At 49.7% G+C, this 21,380-nt stretch overlaps 2 protein-coding genes across 6 annotated transcripts in view; one reads left to right on the top strand and one right to left on the bottom strand.

Moving 5' to 3' along the window:
* The window catches only part of UBN1 (ubinuclein 1), a 37,432-nt gene extending 20,258 nt beyond the window's left edge, over positions 1–17,174 (top strand). For 2 of the 4 annotated variants that reach the window (XM_082713076.1, XM_082713079.1), the window contains exons 11-18: positions 98–226; positions 412–558; positions 8,274–8,324; positions 8,420–8,462; positions 9,751–11,067; positions 12,286–12,529; positions 12,804–12,893; positions 14,951–17,174. In XM_082713076.1, the coding sequence (XP_082569202.1) occupies positions 98–226; positions 412–558; positions 8,274–8,324; positions 8,420–8,462; positions 9,751–11,067; positions 12,286–12,529; positions 12,804–12,893; positions 14,951–15,000 (2,071 nt within the window). In that variant the 3' untranslated portion in view covers positions 15,001–17,174. The remainder of the gene's footprint in view (positions 1–97; positions 227–411; positions 559–8,273; positions 8,325–8,419; positions 8,463–9,750; positions 11,068–12,285; positions 12,530–12,803; positions 12,894–14,950) is intronic. The other 2 variants (XM_082713078.1, XM_082713077.1) reach the window with 2 other exon arrangements.
* Positions 17,175–17,324: 150 nt separating this feature from the next.
* Positions 17,325–21,380, bottom strand: part of PPL (periplakin) — a 44,564-nt gene continuing 40,508 nt past the window's right edge. The window contains exon 22 of one of the 2 annotated variants that reach the window (XM_082713074.1): positions 17,325–20,815. In XM_082713074.1, the coding sequence (XP_082569200.1) occupies positions 18,152–20,815 (2,664 nt within the window). In that variant the 3' untranslated portion in view covers positions 17,325–18,151. The remainder of the gene's footprint in view (positions 20,816–21,380) is intronic. The other variant, XM_082713075.1, reaches the window with a different exon arrangement.

Genomic DNA, 21,380 nt, shown 5'->3' with positions numbered 1-21,380 from the left:
GGCAGGGTGTGGGCAGGGGGGAGATGGTGGGTCTGGGAGGAAGTAGTTCTTCCATGGCAGTGACCTTAGGTTCCCATTGGTCCCATTTACACTATAGGATGCTGGAAGAGGAGAAGGACAAGGAGCAGAGGGAGCGGATGTGCTCTGATGAGGAAGAAGATGAGGAAAAGGGGGGCCGGAGGATAATGGGACCCCGGAAGAAGTTCCAGTGGAATGATGAAATCAGGTGTGCCCAAACTGGGACCTTGCCTCATTGGAGGGTTTGTGGGGCCAGTGTCTGAGCATGTTCCTGTGTTTCTAATGAAGGTTAGAATCATTTACTTTAATCAGGGCTGCTGAAAGCACATGATTGAAACCTTGAAAGAAGCATTTGGGGTAGTTTGAAGTTTTTGACTTCTTTCTACCTCTCAGGGAGCTGCTCTGTCACGTGGTGAAGATAAAACTGGAGAGCTACGATCTGGAGAGGAACAACAAGACCCAGTCTTGGGAGGACTATGTGAAGGCCTTTCTGGATGCTGAGGTCAAACCTTTGTGGCCCAAAGGCTGGATGCAGGCCAGGTGAGGGCCACGAGCAGCCAGTGTGGTCGGTGTGGTGAGGCAGTGGAGCGTTCTTGCAGTAAAGAGATACCGGAGTGCTTCTGTCGTGCCAGCCAACAGGGTCCCTGCCCTCGGGGACTCACCCTCTGGCTGACTCAATCCCCATCTCGCTTGAGTAGCCGGAGTGTGTGCCGGTTGCTGTGCTCTTACTCTTCCCTTGAAGAGGGAAGTTACCTGCGGGGTTTTGTCTTTGTCGTTCTTAGTCCCACTTCAGCTCCAAGTTGGGGCGCGCTTTTCTCACTTCAGTCTGCTCTTACCTGTTTTGAGGTGATGGCTTCTCGTAGAAGTTGAGAGATAGATTCGTATTGGAAACCTCGTCCCGTTCTGAACAGAAGTCTCATTTGTGAGTAGCAGGGCTGACTGCTTATTGGAGTTACGTAGCTTCTCAGGTGAATGGACCATAGTTGCCATCCGAAGGCAGGAAAGGTGGCTGGAGCTAGTGCTCCCCCCGACCCCCGCCCACTGTGGGAAAATATACCTTACATAAAATTTACTGTCCTAACCATTTTTAGGTGCATGGTTCAGTGGTTTTAAATACATTTACATTGTTATGCAGCTATCACCATCCATTTCTATAACTCTTGTCATCTTATAAAACTGAAACTCTATACCCATTAAACAATAACTTCATATCTCCCCACCCCTTCCCGATTCTGTGACCACTGTTCTACTTCCTGTCTATGATTTTGACTCCTCGGAGTACCTCACAGCAGTGGAATCATATAGAATTTGTCTTTGTGTAACTGGCTTTTTTCACTTAGGATAGTATCCTCAAGGATTTGTCTGTATTCCACATTACAGAATTGCTTCCTTTTGAAGTCAGAATAATACTCCATCATACGTATAGACCACATTTTACTTATCCGTGCATTTATTGATACTTGGGTTGCTTCCTGTTTTAGCTGTTGTGAATCATGCTGTTATGGCCTTGGCTATACAAATACCTCTTTCACACCCTGCTTTCAGTTTTGTGTGTATGCCTGGCAGTGGAATTGCTGGATTGTATGATAATTGTATGTTTAATTTCTTGAGGAACCATTGGTGTTTTCCATGTGGCTCTGTCATTTCACATTTTTACCAACACTGCATAAGGGTTCCATTTTGTCCACATCCTCACCAGAACTCGCCGTTTCCTGGGTTTTTGACGGTAGCCACTGATACCTGAGGTGGTATCTCCCTATAGATTTGATTTGAATTTTCCTAGTGATCAGTGTTGTTGAGCAACTTTTCATGTACTAATGGGCCATTTATATAAAGTCCTACACCAAAAAAAAAAAAAAAAAAAAAGTCCTACCCCTATTTTTTAATTGGGTTATTTGTTGCATTGTTGAGTTTCAGGAGTTCTTACTGTATTCTGGATATTAATCTCTAATATCCTTGACAGATGTGATTTCCAAATATTTTCTACCATTTTGTGAGTTGCCTTTTTACTCAGTGGATAATATCTTTTGGTGCACAAAATTTCTAAATTTAATGAAGTCCAATTTGTCTACTTTTTGTTGTCTGTACCTTTGGTGTCCTATCTAAGTTCTAATTGTCAGATCCAATGTCATGAAGCTGAGCTAATTTTTGTATATGGTGTTAAGGGTCCAACTTCATTTTTTTTGGATGTGGCATCCGGTTTTCCCAGCACCATCTGTTGATAAGACTGTCCTTCCTTCATTGGTCTTCACATCTTTGTCAAAAATCATTTGACCGGGGCACCTGGGTGGCTCAGTGGGTTAAGCCTCTGTCTTCGGCTCAGGTCATGGTCTCAGGGTCCTGGGATCAAGCCCCGCATCTGGCTCTCTGCTCAGCAGGGAGCCTGCTTCCCTTCCTCTCTCTGCCAGCCTCTCTGCCTACTTGTGATCTCGGTCTGTCAAATAAATTAAATCTTTAAAAAAAAAAAAATCATTTGACCACATATGTGAGGGTTTTATTTCTGGGCTCTCTGTCCTTTTCCGTTGGTATTTGTGTCTGCCTTTATACCAATAATGCACTGTTTGGATTACTGTGGCTTGGTAGTAAATCAGGAAGTGTAATTCTCCAACTTTCTTCTTCTTCTCTCTTTTTTTTTTTTTTTTTTAAGATTTTGTTTATTTATTTGAGAGAGCAAGTAAGAGAGAGCCTGAAAGGGTAGAACTTCAGAGGGAGCAGCAGACTCCCTGCGGAGCTGGGAGCCCAATGTGGGACTCCATCCCGGGACCCTGGGATCATGACCTGAGTTGAAGGCAGGCACTTAACCAACCAAGCCACCCAGGCGCCCCAACTTTATTCTTTTTTAAGATTATTTTGGCTATTCAGGGTCCCTTGAAAATCCATATTGAATTTTGGGATGTGTTTTTCTATTTCTGCGAATAATGCATTAGGATTTTGATAGGGATTGCATTGCATCTGTAGACGACTTTGGGTAGTCCTGAGATTACAATTCAGTAATAATAAGTTGTCTAGTCCGTGATGGAATGTGTTTCTATTTATATATTTAACTTTCTTTCAGTAATGTTTTGTCATTTTCACTGTACAAGTCTCTTACATCCTTTGGTGAGGTTAATTCCTAAATTTTTCTGTTTTGTTTTTTTCTTTTGATGCTGTTGTGAATAGAATTATTTTTGTAATTTCCTTTTAGATTGTTCATTTTTTTTATGTACAGAAATACAACTGTTTTTTATTTTTTTAAAGATTTTATTTATTTATTTGACAGAGAACACAAGTAGGCAGAGAGGCAGGCAGAGAGAGAGAGAGAAAAGCAGGCTCTGCACTGAGCAGAGAGTCCGATGCGAGGCTCGATCCCAGGGTCCCGGGATCATGACCTGGGCCAAAGGCAGAGGCCCCAACCCCCTGAGCCACCCAGGCGCCCCTACAACTGATTTTTGTGTGTGTTGCTTTTGTGTCTTGCTGCTTTGCAGAATTCATTCTAAAATTTTTTGGAATCTTTAGAGTCTTCCAAATAAAAAATCCTATCTGCAAACAGGGCTCACCTTACTTCTTTCAATTTGGATGCTTTTTGTTTCTCTTTCTTGTCTAACTGCTATGGTTAGAACTCATAGTACTATGTTGAATAGAAGTGGTGAAAGCCAGCATTCTTACCTTGTTCCTGATCTTAGAGGAAATGATTTTAGCCTTTCACCATTATGATGTTCACTGGAGGGGGGAGTGGTTCTCATTTGGCTTTTACTCTGTGGAGGTATTCCTATTCCTAGCTTGTTGAGTTTTTTATCATGAGAGGGTGTGGAATTTTGTCCTTTGCCTTTCCTACATCAACTGAAATGATCGTGTGAGGTTTTTTTCCCTTCATTCTGTTGATGTGGCATACTGCATTGGTCACTTTTCATATATTGAATCACCCTTATATTTCAGGCATAAATTTCACTTGGTCTTGGGTTCCCATGTGGCTCAGTCAGGTAAGCTTCTGCCTTTGGCTCAGGTCATGATCCCAGGGTCCTGGGATCTTCCACTGGGCTCCTTGCTCAGCAAGGAGTCTGCTTCTCCCTCTACCTCTCCCCGCTGTTCTTGATTTCTCTCTCTCTCTCTCAAGTAAACAAAATCTTTAAAATAAAAAAAAAAAACTCAATTGGTCATGATGTATAATGTTTTTAGTGTATGTGCTGCCGAAGCGAGCATACGTATAATGTTTTTAATATGCTTCTGAACCCTGTTTGCTAGTAGTTCATTGGGAGTTTTGCACTGGTGTTAATACAGGATATTGGTCTGTAATTTTCTTGTGTGTCTTTGCCTGGCTTTGGTATCAGGGTAATGCCAGCTCCACAGAATGAATTTGAAAGTATTTCCTCTTCAGTTTTTTGGAAAAGTTTGAGAAGGATTGGTAGTAGTTCTTTACATACTTGGTTGAATCCACCCATGAAGGTTTCAGGTCCAGGCCTTTGTTAGGAGATTTTCTTGTTAAGACTTTATTTTATTTGACAAAGAAAGAGGGATCACAAGTAGGCAGAGAGGCAAGCAGAGAGAGAGGGGGAAGCAGGCTCCCTGCTGAACAGAGAGCCTGATGCGGGGCTCGATCCCAGAACCCTGGGATCATGACCTGAGCTGAAGGCAGAGGCTTAACCCACTGAGCCACCCAGGTGCCCATTCTCTTGAACATTTCTTAGTTGGTCTAGCTAAGGAAGGGTTTGCCAATTGTGTTGATGTTTTCAAAGAACCAGCTTTTGCTCTTACTGATTTTTCTCTATTGATTTTCTGTTTTACTTACCTATGCTCTCGTCTATATTTTCTTCCTTCTGCTTGCTTTAGGTTTAATTTAATCTTTTTGTTCCTTAAGTTGTAGAGTTAGGTTGTTGGTGTGAGATTTATTTATTTTTAATTTTTTTTAAAGATTTTATTTATTTATTTGACAGACAGAGATCACAAGTAGGCAGAGAGGCAGGCAGAGAGAGGGAAGCAGGCTCCCTGCGGAGCAGAGAGCCTGATGCGGGGCTCTATACCAGGATCCTGGGATCATGACCTGAGCCGAAGGCAGAGGCTTTAACCCACTGAGCCACCCAGGCATCCCTCAAATTTTTTTTTAAGAATTTATTTATTTATTTGACAGAGCTCACAAGTAGGCAGAGAGGCAGACAGAGAGAAAAGGGGGAGAAGCAGGCTCCCCGCTGAGCAGAGAGCCCGATGTGGGACTCGATCCCAGGACCCTGAGATCACGACCTGAGCCGAAGGCAGAGGCTTACCCATAGAGCCACCCAGGCTCCCAAGAGCTCAAGTTTTTTATTTGAGAGAGAGAACAAGCATGCACCTGTGCAGGGGGAGGGGCAGAGGGAGAGAGAGGGCCAGAGAGAATTTCAAGGAGATTCTGCACTGAGTCTGGAACCTGATGCTGGGTTTGATCTCATGACCCTGAGATCACAACCTGAGCTGAAACCAAGTCAATCGCTTAACCAACTGAGCTACCCAGGCACCCCGTATTTACTGTTTGAGATCCTTATTTCTTCACATGGCTCTGAAGTACAGTCTGGTATCCTTTTATGTGACCCCACAGGGTGCCCTTGAGCATTCCCTGCAGGGCAGTCCAGTGGTGATGATGTCCTTCAGCCCTTGTCCATCCGGGAATATCTTCATGTATCTCCCACTTTTGAAGGAAGGTTTTGCTGGATATAGGATTCTTGTTGGACCTTTTCTTTTAGCACTTTGGACATATTAGCCCGCTATCTTTTGGCCTCCAACATTTCTAATGAGAAATCTGTTGATAATTTTATGTGATGATTTACTTCTCTCTTGGGGCTTTCAAGATTCTGTCTTTGTGTTTTAAAAGTCTGATTAGAGGGTTTCTCTGTGTGAGGTACATCTTGGAGTTCATTGAGCATTTCGGATGTTTATATTCATCCTTTGCATTGGGGGGTTTTAGCCGGTGCTTCTTCCACTGTTGTCTCTGCCCTTTCTCCCCTCTCTTCTCCTTCTGGGACTTCTGCAGCAGGTGGAGTCCCACATGTTCCTCCACTGTATTCGCTTTTCTTCAGTCTTTTTTCTCTCTGTTCCTTAGACATGGTGATTTCCACTATTCTCTGTTCACATCTGTGGTTGAATATCTCCAGGAAAGTTTTCATTTCAGTTATTGTACTTTAAAGCTCTAGAATTTCTTCTTAATTTCTTTATAGGTTTTCCGGCTCTTTATTGCTAGTTCCATTTTGTTCACATACTCTTTTTTTACTTTCTCCACATCTTCCTGTAGTTCTTTGAGCATCTGTAAGATCATTGTTTTTTTAAAGTCTTTGTCTAGTGTATTGGCCATTAGGTCTTTTTCAGGGAGAGTTTCTGGGTTGTTTTATTTTTCCCCCTTGAAGGGTCACTTCTTTCCTGTTTTGGGTGGCACAGGCCACCCATGTGCCCTGACAAGAACTTTTAAGATTAACTCTCTTAGGGGTGCCTTCGTGTCTCAGTCAGTTAAGTGTCAGACTCTAGATCTCAGTTCAGGTCTTGATCTCAGGGTCATGAGTTCAAGCCCCATGTTGGAACCTACTTTATAAAAAAGGACACCTGGGTGGCTCAGTTAGTTAAGTGTTTGCCTTCAGTTCTGGTCATGATCCCAAGGTCCTGAGATCGAGTCCTGTATCAGGCTCCTTGCTTAACAGGGAGTCTGCTTCTCTTTCTCCCCCTGATGCTCATGATTTCTCTCTCTCAAATAAGTAAAATCTTTTTTTTTTACAATTTTATTTTTATTTATGTATTTGACAGAGATCACAAGTAGGCAGAGGGCCAGGCAGAGAGTGCGGGGGAAGCAGGCTCCCTGCTAAGCAGAGAGCCCGATGTGGGGCTCAATCCCAGGACCCCGGGATCATGACCTCAGCCGAAGGCAGAGGCTTTAACCCACTGAGCCACCCAGGCGCCCCTCAAATAAATCTTAAAAAATAAAAAAAAAGACTGACTCAACAACTTTCAAACACACAATACAGTATGATTAATTATGGCCCCCATTCTATATATTTTTGTTTTTGAGAAGGTTGTGGGTTGTCTCTGGGCCTGGGAGCAGCTTGCAGTGTAAACTTTATATTTACTTGATGTTTTCTTCCCAGGTCTTGTCTCAGCCATTCCTTAAGCTTGTGTAGTCACTTTCTCATTTTTCCCCATCTATGCAGTTGTTTTGAATGTTGTGTTTTTTAATATCTGTCTCGGGAAAGTGGGAAAGTGAACAATGAAGGAGGGGGAAAGGGGACCAGTTTTTCAAATCCCCTGGAAGTCACCTCAGCCAGAGGGGCAGGGATTTGCCACAGGGGGTGGTGTGGGGGGGTGGGAGGGTGGACAGCAGTAGGAGCCCACCTCTTTGTCTGCATCTCTGTGATGAAAAGCAACAGTCAGAGCAGAGATTCCTGCGACTTGGAAGGACAGTGCATTTTTGCCCACCCTAGTTCTTGTAAGCTGCTTTGGGGACACATGTATGGCTGTCAGCCTTGGGGCTGGGGACAGAAGGCTGCAACTGTGCTAAGAGCTGAAACTGATGACCGTTTACCTTCCAGGCCTTCCCCTGTAAGTTGTAAGGCTTCAGCACAGTCTAGAATTCCAAAGTAGTTATTTAGTTTTACGATTTACTTTTTTATTAGAGAGAGGGAAAGCTCAAGCGTGTGAGGGAGAGAGGGGGAGAGACCATCTCAAGCAGACTCTGCTTTGAGTCTGAACCAAAATCAAGAGATGGACACTCAACCAAGCTGCCAGACACCCCCAAAATTGTTGTTTTAGATTCTTTTAGTGCACTTGTTGTCCAAATGGGTAGACCATTCCTGCTGCTTCCTACTCCACCATCTTCCCAGAATCCAAATCATGGAGCCTTTCTGCATCTCTGTTCCTTCTCTAGGTGTATTTGCCCTTTTCTTTACAGATTGAACATCTGAAACTGTGCAGAGAGGGACACAAAATTCTGTTGTTTCTGTGGAAAAAGACATGCTGTGGTTATTCCACATTTAACTCTTGGAAGGAATGAGAATCAACAATAAGGAAAGCACTCCCGCCTTTGGGGGCAAAATCACTATGAGAAATTTTGGGGCAGAGCCATAGCTTTTTGGGGTCACTCCTAGACTGTTTGCTTCCACGTGGTCAGTGCAGCCACTTTAGATTCTCTCACTAGGAATTAAACTCACCAGGTCACTGACATTTAAGGTCTTACAGCCATTGAGTACTAGGGATGGCAGGAAAGCTCTAGAAACAGAGTGCCTGCCTTCAGGAGGTTTGCACAGACTGCCTAGTGTTCTCTGTTTCAGGACTCTGTTTAAGGAGAGCAGACGAGGCCACGGGCACTTGACATCAATCCTGTGAGTGTCTCAGTATTTTCTCTTCTCTGAGTGACTGTTACTTGGACCTCCTCTGTGGATTTCTAAACTTTTTCTGTGTTCATTCCCTTGAACAGGGCCAAGAAGAAAGTAATGGCCTCTTCTAAAATCAAGATGAAGGTGAGTCGGCAGTCAGATCACGTGCTGGTCTCCTTCCTCTCCAGCCGTGTATATGAAACCTCTGAGTATGAAACTAGAGCCACTGATTGCACTTTGCTGGACTGGGGGACAGTCCTTCTGGATGGCACTTTTGAGACTATCCAAGAGGCATCCTGGCCCACTGCGGGGGCCTGAGGTTGGCAGGGCACAGACCTGAGCTGGGCCACTTAGTACCTTCCAGCCTTAGTTCTAGGATACAGTACTCTCCTGGTCCGTTCCTGGGGTGGTGGTGGCGGTGGCGGTGGCAGCGGCCGCAGTGGTTGGATTTAAATGAGGTCTGCCGAACAGCCCTCTGAGGAGTGAAGAGCCCCTGCTGGCGTGAAGGTCTGACAATGTGGTGGTCCTCTTTCCGTGGAAGAACACTGCTCGCCGGGTGCGGGCCCGCTCGCCGGGTGCGGGCCCGCTCGCCGGGTGCGGGCCCGCTCGCCGGGTGCGGGTTTGCCTGGAGCTGCACCAGAAGGGACAGGTGCTTTGTTGTGTTTGCCTGGCAGGAGATGGAACTAAAAACCATCTTGGGCATTACAGAAGCCTTTCAGTGTAGTAAAAATTGCTGTTTTACCAAAAATTTTAACAGCTCATGAGGCTTTACAGTGCCCTTAACTGTAAGTAAATAGTCCATGAGAATAAGCTGTGTAAATTCTGTATTTTACAGTATCTGTTGAGGTCCTACAGGGTCTCAAATGAACTGCATTAAGCACCTGGGATGTGAGTGATCGGCAGCGTATAAACTAAAATTGGAAGCACCTGGGGTGTGAGTGATGAGATAGACCCTGTTCCCACTCCCATGATGGGACTTTTCCTTTGCACCCAGCTGAGGAGACATGCTGGAGAAAACCAAGGAGGAAAAGAAAGCTAAGGCAGTTCTCGTGCCATGCATCATTTTCTGATTGTGGCTGGGAGTACCCTGAGACACTGTGAGGCCAGTAGGGGAACATTTCCTTGCTCGAGTCTTACACTTTTTCAGAAACCAAGAAGAGTTTCTCTGTGGGTGGATGGGTACCTAGCAAGAAGGCATGCTGGGTAAGCCCCGCCCCAGCCAGCCAGCCTGAAGCCAGAGGGGGTGAAGGAGATAAGCACTTTTAAGTCCAAGCAGGCATGGCAACCGTTCTCTTCCTGTCTTGTTTTGTGATTATGCAGGAAGGTCTGGTTCTTTTGGCCTTGTGGTGATCTCACATTTGTGTTCTCACCACAGGACCAGTGTTGGCACCTTTGGACATTTCTAAACATCAGGATTTCTCCTTTCCTTTAGGAATCATCTACTAAGCCTGATAAAAAGGTTTCCATCCCACCAGGCCAGACGGGCGGCCCCCTGGCTTTGCCTTCAGAACATACGGGAGGCCTGAGCAGTGGGGCTGCAAACAGGGAGCACCCAACCCAGGCGTCTGGCAGTCTTGCTAATCCTGCTCCTATCAACCTGGAGGACTCATTGGATGGAGACTTGGTCCGTAATTCGGCCTCCTCCTTGGAGGTGGTGTCTAAGGAACTGGCCGGGCTGAGCAGCAGAGCAGGTGGGAGCTCTGAGTTCCCACTGCCGGCGTCCTCAAAAGCACCCGCGGAGAAGATGCTGGGCGTTGTGTGTTCGGAAGAGAAGAGGAACTTTGCGAAGCCCGGCCCTTCTGCCCCGCCAGCCTCTAGTTCTCTGCAGTCTCCACTCAATTTTCTGGCTGAACAGGCTTTGGCACTGGGGCAGTCCTCTCAGGAGAAAAAACCAGAGAGCTCTGGCTACAAAGAGCTGCCCTGTCAGGCTACGCTCAGCAAGAGCCTGTCAGAAGTGCACCAGTCCAAAGCAAAGCACCACAGCTTGCCGCGGACATCTCACGCACCCCAAGCGGCACCTCCTGTGCCTGGCCCCCAGGTCAAAGTTTTTCATGCAGGCACGCAACAGCAGAAGAGCTTCACCCCTCCAGCTCCTTTCATCAATAAGCTTCAGGGCCCAAAGCCTTCATCCCCCCAGTGCCATCGTTCCCTCCTCCAGCTTGTGAAGACAGCAACCAAAGGCCAGAGCTTCCATCCCTCCACGCCATCCTCTTCAGGAGGCACACCAGCCTCCAGCAGCAACTCTCATAAGACCCCAGCCTCGTCTTCTACCGCCCTGAGCCATCCAGCAAAACAGCACTCAGCCGGCTCTTCAGGGCCATCTTACAAGAATAGTCCCTTTGCCAGCTCTGTCTCTAAACATGGGGTTTCTTCCGGCAGCTCTTCCTCTGGAGGAACATCAGTCCAGAGTTCTACTTCCGGGAACCTGCTCCCCGGTGTACAGCCTCCCTCTACAGGACAGTCTGCCAGCAGACCTGTCCCAGGCTCTGCAGTGAAAAAACCACCTGTTTCCCAGAAGCTGACCCTGGTGGCCCCTCCAGGTGGTCCAAATGGAGACTCCAGTGGTGGGACCCAGGGAGTGGCAAAGCTACTGACTTCCTCCCTAAAATCCAGCGCGGTTAGCAGCGTGACATCGTCTACCTCCTTGCCAGTGAGTGTCCTGGCACAGCAGCCCGCCCCTCGTGGGTCTTGTGGACAGGGCCGCTTGCCTTGCCCTGCTCGGAGAGTGAGATCTGACACTGAAGGTCAGGTAGGAACAGTGAGCCGGAAGATTGGAAGGAGGACTGGGCTTCCTGTTTTCAGGTCTTTCCTTTTCTTTTTCTGGTGTAGGAATCCCAGGAGAGCCTGAAACTTCTCCTGAGAATGAGCAAAGGGAAAGGACTGGTTTGCAGGGATGCTGTGATCGTGGGTAGTATAGAACAAGCCATATAATTCCTTTCATTTTTCATGGCCTCCTACTTGTCCATCTCTCCAAACAACTAAATGAAAATGCTGTCACCTCTCAGGTCATCAGCTTTGTGGAGATGTTCAAGCCCCAGGAAAAGTGATTCTTTTGGTTGGATTTTAAAGGACTCTGCAGGTCAGACAAAGGCATTTTGACAGAATGCAGTGGTTAATGAGGGTTGCCTGTGTGTAATTACAAGAAGTTTGGATGCAGGGTGGGACCTGGGAGAGAGCATGTTTTCATTTTCCAATATATGTTTTCATTCAAAATGAAATTTAAACTTCAGTCAAAATGTTTTCATTTTTCCAATATATAAAAAGGTTATGTGGTTTAAAAACAAAACTGTAGAAAGGTTTGAGGCAAGTTGTTAACTGCCTCTGTCTTGTCCTACCTCCCCTGCGAGGTAACTGTATTTCTTAGGTCCGTGTTTTTCCTGTTTCTTTCTAAAAACAAAGATCAATACATGAAAATATATATGTATATGGGTTTGTTTGGTTTTTTTGAAGATTTTATTTATTTGACAGAGATCACAAGTAGGCAGAGAGGCAGGCAGAAAGAGGGGCGGGTGGGGTGGGGGGAAGCAGGCTCCCTCCTGAGCAGAGCCCGAAGTGGGGCTCAATCCCAGGACCCTGGGATCATGACCTGAGCCGAAGGCAGAGGCTTTAACTCACTGAGACACCCAGGTGCCCCAATATATGTGTATACTTTATGTATATAAGTGTGGACACACCAGTGTTTGTATATGCTTACGTCTGTTGATGTCTACAGAAGATACCCTTTCTTCCTTGCACAAAGGAGGCATACTTAATACCCAACTTTTCAAGTGAACACTGTCCTAGGAGCCATTCCACACCAGTTCAGAGACTGTTCTCTTCCTTTCCTCTGGGGCAGCAGAGCACAGGGCACCTTCATAAGGGGTGGTCTGTGGGTGGGTCCCCACCCTGCACGTCCATTACCAGCCTTGGTCTGTGAGTGAGCTGCAGACAGAGCTGGCCTTCTGACCATGCCGTGTTTCCTCCCCAGAAAGGAACGAGTGGGGCTGTGCTGCTGGCCAGTTCCTCGCCCTTAAATCTGCTGTCTGCATCCTACAAGTCTGGCAGCCCGAAACTGCCCGGAGCCATGAACTCCAACTCCCTGGGGATCATCTCCCAGTTTCCCCTCCACGTGCTCTCCTTCAGCGCCGAGTCCTCTGCCAAAGCAGGGGTTTCCAAGGATGCCATCGTCACGGGTCCTGCCCCTGGGACATTCCACCACGGCCTCAACCATAGTAAGTGCTGCTTTCCTCTCTCCTCATGCTGGAGGGACAGAAGGTTCCCCAGTGCCTGTGCTGTGATGAACTGATGAGTTCTGTTGTCATGTGCTGGGTTCCTGTGTTTGTCTGGTGTGCGACCATGGGCAGCGTTCCTGGGAACCATGCCGAGCACCCCCTCCCCAGAACTGGTCCAGGAGGTTGTCTGGGCTCTCGACCACCGAAGCAGCTTTTCTGTTCCTGTCTTCAATGTGTGTGTTTTGTTCTTTTCTCCCCTCCTGTTTTCTCTCAGGTCTCCTGGCTGGCTTGCACTCCAGCCCACCCCGTGCAGCGCCTCTCCCACACGCTGCCGTGTCTACCCACATCCCGCAGAGTCTGCCAGGTAATTGCCAGGTGATCAGAGTGCCATGCATCCCATACACCATTGTGCTCCCCACCTTTAGATGCCTTATCTGCTGCCAGGGAGTTCAGTGTCTTCAGCTTGTTGTTACTGTGTTGTCCTGGTTTGTCCTTCAAGACTGTGGCTCTTTGGGTGCTCACTGACTTAGGCTTCCACTTTGAAATTTCCTCTCGTTCCCCACTTCAAACTGCTACTGGGTCCCCCTTACCCGCTGTGATCACAGGGGGGGTTGCAATGTCCTGTGTTCAAGGCAGGGGAATCCCTTAGCTAAAGTAGGTACTCATATCAGTGCTAATATCCAAGGGCTAATTGGGGCACAGAAAGGCCTTTACATTTAAACTGCTGCACCTTTCATGTGCTGCCAGCTAAACTTTAAGTAAAAGGGAGAGCCCAAACAGCAGCAAGGTGACAAGGGCTAGGTCTTAGGAGGGACCCTAACCTGTGATGCTACCATATGTGCCAGAGAGGAGGATCTTCCAGTTAAGTTCAGGGTGAAGGCAGATGTTAGGGAACACAGCAGGACCCGGGACAGCATTCTTTTTCCTGCTTCTCATCTCTGTAGATCAGTAGATTTCAGAAAGGGGTAGGGTATTGCTATGAGAAGGCAGCACAGATGTCCCAGCTGGCACCTTCACAGTAAGTGATGGGCCTTGCCCTGTGCTGGAACATGATTCTTTTCTTTTCTTTTTTTTTTTTTTTTTAAGATTTTATTTATTCATCTGACGGAGATCACAAGTAGGCAGAGAGGCAGGCAGAGAGAGAGGAGGAAGCAGGCTCCCCGCCGAGCAGAAAGCCCAATGTGGGGCTCGATCCCAGGATTCTGGGATCATGACCCAAGCTGAAGGCAGAGGCCCCAACCCACTGAGCCACCCAGGCGCCCCTGGAACATGATTCTTCAAGATACCTAATGGGATGCTGGTGGGAAGCCTCCCGGGATCTTGGTTCTGGCCTTCTGCTCTTCTTACTAGTCTAGACCTGCTCCAGAGAGAACCAGGGAGGCTGCGTCAGTCCCGGCACAGCCGTTCTTCAGGAAGCTGAGCCTGGGTAGCCCTGGTGCACAGGTGCTGGGCTGGGAGGGAGACAGGGAGCTTGCCTGGCTAGACATGCCTGTGGCCGACAACTCCCAAGTCTGTGTCTGTCTCCAGATTTGCTGTGGGTCTCTGGCCCCTGTGTCCCGAGGCTGATGCATTCCTGGCGAACGCCAGAGGCTGTCTGGGCATAAGAATGGATCGACAATTGTCAAGATGAAAATTTTGCTTCTTTAGAGGAAGGAACCAAGATGCTAAGCCTGTATGAACAGTGACTCAATTTTCCTCCAGAGAAGCTGTAGCTCAGTGGACTTAACTCCGCAAACTGGTGGCTGGCTGCTGTAGTAGCTAAGAGGATAATGTGGGGGTGGGTCACAGAGCCACCTGGGTGAGAGTGTGTGGTTCGAAAGATGGCAGGCACTGCCTCTGCTTGATTTCGGGCATGTCACACTTTCAAACAAACAAAATAATTGAAGAGCCATTGGAAACATGACTGTTGGCCTGTGGCATTTTCAACAGCCAAAGGAAAGCACTTTCTTAGACCATCTCTGTCTCTTTTAGCCCTTCTTCACGTTGGAGGATTATACTGAGTGGTTGTAAATGAAAAGCTGCCTGCTTATTCCAGCTGTGTGACCGTGTCTGCTTTGCTTTCTTTCTCATGCAGACTCAGAATGCTAGCGCCTTTGAACTTGTCTTTGTAGGGCCTGAGGGGTTTACTGGTGAGAGCGCTCCTTGCTGCTTGGGCAGAGTCCCGCGTGCCAGGGGGTGGTGGTGGCTGGGAATGCAAGCGGCTCTGGCACAGAGCTCAGGGTGCCGTGCACACTGGAGCGGCTGCAAGTAACTGTGCCCTCTATCTCTGCCGTGGGATTTTGGGCTCATTGAAGCCTTAGAACACACAACATTCGGGGGCTTTTGCTATCTGAGTGAGCTCCTTGAGGTTTTGTTCTTGCCACCCTTTTAAGGGAATCAGAGATCCTGAAAGACTTGTGTCTTTTGCTTACTCTTTTCCAGACGCTTCTCAGCTTCATGGAAAGGGGCCCGGTGTACCACGGAAATTATGACGTCTTCAGAAGAGAGGCCCAGCTCACTTATGTCTGGGCGGAAGCTGAACAAGTAGGTCTCAGAAACTGGATAATCACTATGCTCGTTCTGCCAATTGGTTTTCTTCTGGAGAAGGTGTGAGTGCTAAGTGGAGCGTCTCTTGGCACTGTGATGTGCCTTCTGTTAGGGGAGCAGCCCTGGGCTTCTCCGGAGGCACTGACTGGCCTGGTGCTCTGGGCTCTGTGGCTCCGTGGCTCTGTCGTGGACAATCGTTGGAGGGGCAGCTCTGGGCTAGGGCGTGTGCTGGGTCATGTACGATGCTCTGGTGTCAGGGCGGAGCAGTTGGCACACACGCTTTAAATCCGCCTGACCCCTGGCATTTGGCCAGAGTAGCTCCTGGTGCCCTTGGGCTCCAGGACTCCTGGCGACAGCAGGATCCTTGAGTGGTCATGATGTCCATCCCATCCTCAGGCTGTGTGCTCAACAGGACAAAAACCCCAGCTCATATACAGCTGGGAGACTTACCTTGTTTTTTTTAGAAAAATACTCAGAACATCTAACGTGTGCTCATCATGGTGGGGGCCAGCTTCTCTGCTGAACATGACAATGAAGCTCTTTCAGAGAAAAGACCTTTGTAGATTCAACAGTTGTGACAGGATTTTTAAAGACACTTATTTTGGTCCAGATTTCGTCATTACCATTAACGCATTGGATAGAATGGGACTGCTTTGCGCATGTCGTATTATAGTAAGACATAATTCCAGTGCCTTTTTGGTGGAGCAGAATTAGACACACGTCCATTCAGCCCTCTGAGTGGATCTCAGATGAAGACTTTTTTAAGATATGTCTGTATTTAAGACATAGCCAGTTTGAGTTTTTTACAGTTGCACATCATAATCTGTGCCGTCCTGACTTGAAGGTCATCTGGGCCCCCAAATCCCAGGTCCCAATACAGCCAGGGCCCCCATTTTGTTTTTTCCAAGTTCATACAGGTGGACTGCAGAGCTCCAAAGCCCTTCATCTCTTGGAGGGCCAAGGATATGAGGGGTTCCAAGTCTCAAGACATTCCAGTTTGTTTTATTTAGAAACCGTTCTCAGGCAGAGCTGCAGGAACAGACCTTTGTGAAGCGTCTGCCATGTAGAAACAGGCCTCGCCGTCCTGGAGCGCTCCTGGCAGCAGGGCTGTGCGTTGACCTAAGGGTGGTGCCCCCATGAGCTTGGCGAGCGCGTCAGAGACAGACTAGGACCGCGACCCGGAGCGCACTCGGCCCATGGCTGCTTCACAAGGATGGGGAGGGCATTTGCCTGTCCTGTGAAGTATGTGCCACGAGGGTGTCTGAACTGACTGCTTCGGCTAAGTGATTGCAAACACGAGAGTTCTCCGCCTCCTCAGAATGTGTGCCTGTGTGGAGACACAGGCTGCGCTCTTGGTTCCTGCCTTCCAGGGTACAGTGCTCAGTAACTCCCAGTTCATGCAGAGCTTTGCCTGGTTGCCAGCGGAGCAACACCTCTGTCAGCCGTCCGGCTAGGCTTCTGCTGTTTGGTCCCCCCCCCCCCTTTTTTTTTTTTTTAAATAACGTAAGAACCAACATGTGTTTCACATCAGGCTAGAGTGGATTCCTTCCCTTCATTATATCTATTTTTTGCAACTTGGGTTTCCAGTTTGTTTACAGAATAGTCTTAGGTAGTAGCAAAAGAGCCAAAGAAGAGATTTGTATTGCTGAGCTCAGAGCCGTGCAGAGGCCGCCCGTGAACACTGAGCAGTGGGAACTCTCCAGGCTTCTCCACCCGAGAACACCCGAGGTCCCTTCCCTGCAGCGCTCCCTCCTCCCCATGTACCATTGAGTGTGCAGCTGGAGCAGAGTACCCTCATTTTTAGGAATCTAGTGATGCCTCTTGCCTCAGGGAAACGTTTCTTTGATGGGGAGTTTATGAGATTTCTTTTTCTTGTTTATGCTTTATTTGTGGTAATGAAAGAGTGAATGACTTTCACAGCCATGGCCGGGCAGACCGGCAGGCAGAGCGGGCTCCGGGGCCGGGGGCTGCGGGGCTGCCCTCGGTGCGGCCAGCTGCTCCTGAGGTGTGAGAGGAGCTGTGGCTTTTGTGCAGCGCGACTTTGTTGGTGTGGGGGGTGGTGTGGAAATTGTTAATCTTGTATAAAGCAACTCAATAAATTGTTTCAAGGTTTCCAGAACATTGTTTCTCATTCTCTCTACCTTTTTTGCAACTAATTCTTCTTCCCCTAGGAGCTGGTAGATGAGGAATATTCATTTTGGCCAAAAGCCAAGAGGGAGCAAGGGAAATAATAAACCTCATGTGCAAAAGACGACAACACACTATGGAGTTAGAATGAAGCCACCAGGTTTTTATTTTTGCACTATAAATAGAGTTCCCTAGTCCCATTTTCTTACATAATACACGAGATAACAGAGAACCTAAAATTCTTTTGGTGAAAAATCAAGTGTATAGTTAGTATACCTAAATACCAGTGAGCTGGTAAGAAGACTTGTAAGGCACTGAAACTAAGGCTAACAGCAACGCAGTTCTTTATGAAAATACTTTAACTTCAGAACCACAACACCTTATCTGATGGTACCTTTTCCTGGGACAGTCTGGCTGACAGTTTACCTTCAATCGAGCATTGAAGGCCAGGCGTTGTTCTGGTTTCTTTGCAGCTTTTCTGGCCTAGAACCTGGATCTCTCTCACCAGGAGGCCGCTGACAGAAAGTCTGCTGTCAGCCAGAACCCAGAGGGGGCATGTGAATGCAGGTCAGCAGCCCTGAGGGGCCCAGTCCTTTGATGTAGGGAAAGGTGTCAGGGAGGGAGGCCTTTTTGCCTGAGAGTCTCCCTACCTGGGGTGTGAAAGCCGGTCCTTGGAGTGGGCTTGCCTGTTGCAGTCGTCATGTGTCATGTGCTTTAGTAGTTTTTCAGATTGCTTCCAGATGTCACACGAGGAGACTACTGATGGAGGTGTGTAGGAAAAGGGACAGAAGAGGGGCATCGTGGTTGTCTGATCATCAGAGGATGAAGTGGTCCCTCCCCCAGGTTGAGGGACAGCGAGGGCTTGGGGGACGTGCTCAGCTCTGCACAGGTCAGCAGCCCGCACAGGGCCAGGGAGAAGACACAGTGGTACGGGGTAGGTTTCTGAGAAGACGGAGGGCCAGGCTGTGCCTACTTCTGCCCAGACACCAGGACAGCCAGCTCCTGGATGGACATTTCCTTGTTGACGTAGCGGTCGTACTGAGCTGGGGTCAGCCTTCCTTTCTGCAGAGCCTCTTCGATGGAGAACTTCCTGCCGGACTTCCTGTCGTGGATCACGGAGGATTCTCCGGTAGGGCCCTTCACTGATATTTCCTCCCAGTCACACTCTTGGCTCCGGAGTTTGACAAACATATTCCAGTCGATGAGACCGGCCCGGTGGGCTTCCTCCGGGGACAGCTCCCGGCCTGTGTCAGGGTCGATGACCACAATGGAGCGCCGCAGGTGGTTCTCCCTCTGCTCCCTCTTGACGGCCACGGAGCCCAGGCGCTTCTGCAGCTCATCGATCTCGAGGTCTTTGTCTTTGGAGAGCCTCTTGAGGTCGTCCAGTTCTCTCTCCAGGGACCACAGTCTGGAGTCCAGGTTCTTTCCAGAGTCCGCCGTCGTCATGTTTCTCAGGTCTCGTGTTTCTGTTGACGCCATTTCAATTTCTGACTGAAGCCGCCGGGTCTCGAGCTGTAGGCTCTGCCGCTCCAGCTGCAGCCTGTGGTTCTCTTCCCTCAGGAAGTCCAGCTCCTTGGAGGACTTGGAGTTGTAGAACTCCAGCTCCGACAGCTTGGCTTCCAGCCGGCTCACCTCCGCATCCAGGTCCCTCTTGCTCCGGCTCTCCTCCTCCAGGCTGCTCTTGAGCTTCCGGATCTCTTGCTCCGTGTCGCCCTTGTCCACCTGGATGCTTTCAGAGAAGACCACCTTCTCCTTGACCTCCATCTGCTCCAGGCTCACTAGCTTCTTCTTCAGGGTCTCCAGCTCGCTCTCCAGGACCTGCCGCCGGTGCCGCTCTTCCTCCAGCTGGACCTGGAGCAGAGAGTGTTCTCTGGCCTGCTGGGGGTCCTGCTGTAGCACCACCTTCTGCTTGAGGGTCACCTTCTCCCGGGCCTCCCCCTCCTCCTTCTCCAGGTCGGCCAGCCGCTGCTTCAGGCGCTGCACCTCCAGCTCGGCCTCCCTGCGCGCCTGCCTCTCCCGTTCCAACTCTTCCAGCTGCCGCTCAAGCTCCGCGCGCCTGCGCTGCAGCCGCCGCAGCTCCCCACGGAGGTTGTCAATCTGGCGCAGCTCGACATCGATGCTCTCGGTGAAGGCATTCACCTCCGCGCGCAGGCTGGGCTCCTCCTCGTACCTGACCACCTCCTGCTGGACCACCTTCTCCTTCACCTGAGACAGCTCCTCCTCCTTCTGCCTGACCTTCTCCTCCTGGGAGGCCCTCTCCCTTTCCAGATCCACCTGTTTCTTCTGTTCCTCTGACAGCCTGGTGCGCAAGGACTGCACTTCCTCTTTGGTCTGGGGATCTTCCTGGAACTGGAGGATCTCCTGGACCACCTCCTTGGTCTGCACCTGGGGTTTGGTGTCCTTCAGGGACTGGATCTCTTGCTTCAGCTGGTAGATTTCCAAATCACACCTTTCAATGAGTCTCGTCTTGTCCACAATCTCCTCCCGGAGCCTCTGAAGCTCCTTCTCCATCTCAGGGTCGGTCTTGTACTTGATAACTTCCTTCGTCACCTCCTTAACCTCTACCTGGGGGCCCCGCCTCCGGAGTGCCTCCAGCTCGCTCTGGTAGCTCTTCAGCTGCTCCTCGGCCGCCTGGTACTTGCGCTCCTGCTCCACAAGCTCCAGGCGGAGGTCGGCCACTTCCCTCTCGGCCTCGGGGTCCGGCCGCACGATTTCCCGCACCTTCTCCTGCACCAGCACTCGGGCGTTTTCCTCCTCCAAGGCCCAAATCTTGCGGAGCAGCTCTGTCTTCTCCCTCTGGTTGGCGCGAGCCTTGGCCTCCTCATCCTCATACTGGCGTTTGAGGTCGCTGACTTCCCTCTCGGTCGCCACATCCTTTTCCACCTTGAGCACCTCCTTCACGGTGATCTTGCCCTCAGCCATGGCCCGCTCCTTCTCCAGCCTCTTGAGCTTGTCCTGCAGGAAGGTCAGTTCCTCCTCACATTCCTCCCGGAGCTTGCCCTCCCGCCGCTGGGCCTCCTGCAGCTGCCGGTACTCCGCCTCCAGCTGGGGGTCGCTCTGCAGCTTCACCACCTCCTTCTCGGTGACCTTCTCCTGCGGCCGGTTCTTCTCCTCGGCCAGGGCCGCGACACGCTGCTGCAGGAGGGCCACCTCTGCTTCCCGGGTGCCTTTCTGCCGCCGCAGCTCCTCCAGCTCCTCCCTCAGCTTCAGGACTTCGTCCGCCTGGGCTCTGTCCGGCTCGATGCGCAGCACCTCCTTGACCACGTACTCCTGCCCCCCGTCCCCCGTCTCTTGCTCCAGCACGCGCAGCCGCCGCCGCAGCGCCTCCAGCTCCTCCTGCAGCTGCCGGTTCTTGTGCTGCTCCTCGCCCAGGCTCCGCTGCATCTGCTGGAGGCTCTCCTCCAGGGCAGGGTCTGGCACCTTCTTCAGCACTTCCTTCTTCACCACCGCTTCCTGGGGGCTCCGCTGCTTCAGAGTCTGGATTTCTTCCTGAGCGCTCTTGACCTCCTTCTCCAGCTGCTGCCGCCGCTCAATCTCCTCATCCAGCTCCTTTTGAACCTTCCACGTCTCATCCGCTGTGGAGCCCGGTGCGCTCCCTTGCAGGCTCTCATGGCTCGCTCCCACCTCCGGCTGCTGAGGAGGAGAAGACAGTGCGTGGTTATAGCCGGACGCTCTGCCCGGCTCGTTCCCGCCTGGTCCGAGAGCACCTCGGTCACCTATGATGAACAGGTCAGACTGGTGGTCCCGTGACCCCCAAGACTCCCTCGGTGCCAAGGGCACTGGAGTTCTAGGGTTACTTTTGAAAATGGTAAAAACAAGTGTTTTTTGTTTTTTGGTTTTTTTATATATTTTATTTATTTATTTGACAGACAGAGATCACAAGTAGGCAGAGAGGCAGGCAGAGAGAGAGAGGAGGAAGCAGGCTCCCTGCGGAGCAGAGAGCCCAATGCGGGACTCGATCCCAGGACCCTGAGATCATGACATGAGCCGAAGGCAGCGGCTTAGCCCACTGAGCCACCCAGGTGCCTCAAAACAAGTGGTTTTTTTAAGTGATAAAGTATTTTTCAGCCAAAGAGCATGAAGTGAAACTACACCCTGCTACCTGCCTCTGGTCATGTTCCCAGAAGCTGTGGGGCGTCTTGGAGACGTGCATCTGTCCCGCACAGATGGCTGTCCCCCATTCTGCACTTAGTAGGGA

The sequence above is a fragment of the Mustela nivalis genome (genome assembly GCF_964662115.1).
Source record: "Mustela nivalis genome assembly, chromosome: 19".
Lineage (NCBI taxonomy): Eukaryota > Metazoa > Chordata > Mammalia > Carnivora > Mustelidae > Mustela > Mustela nivalis.
This window is presented reverse-complemented; position numbering and strand designations above follow the sequence as displayed.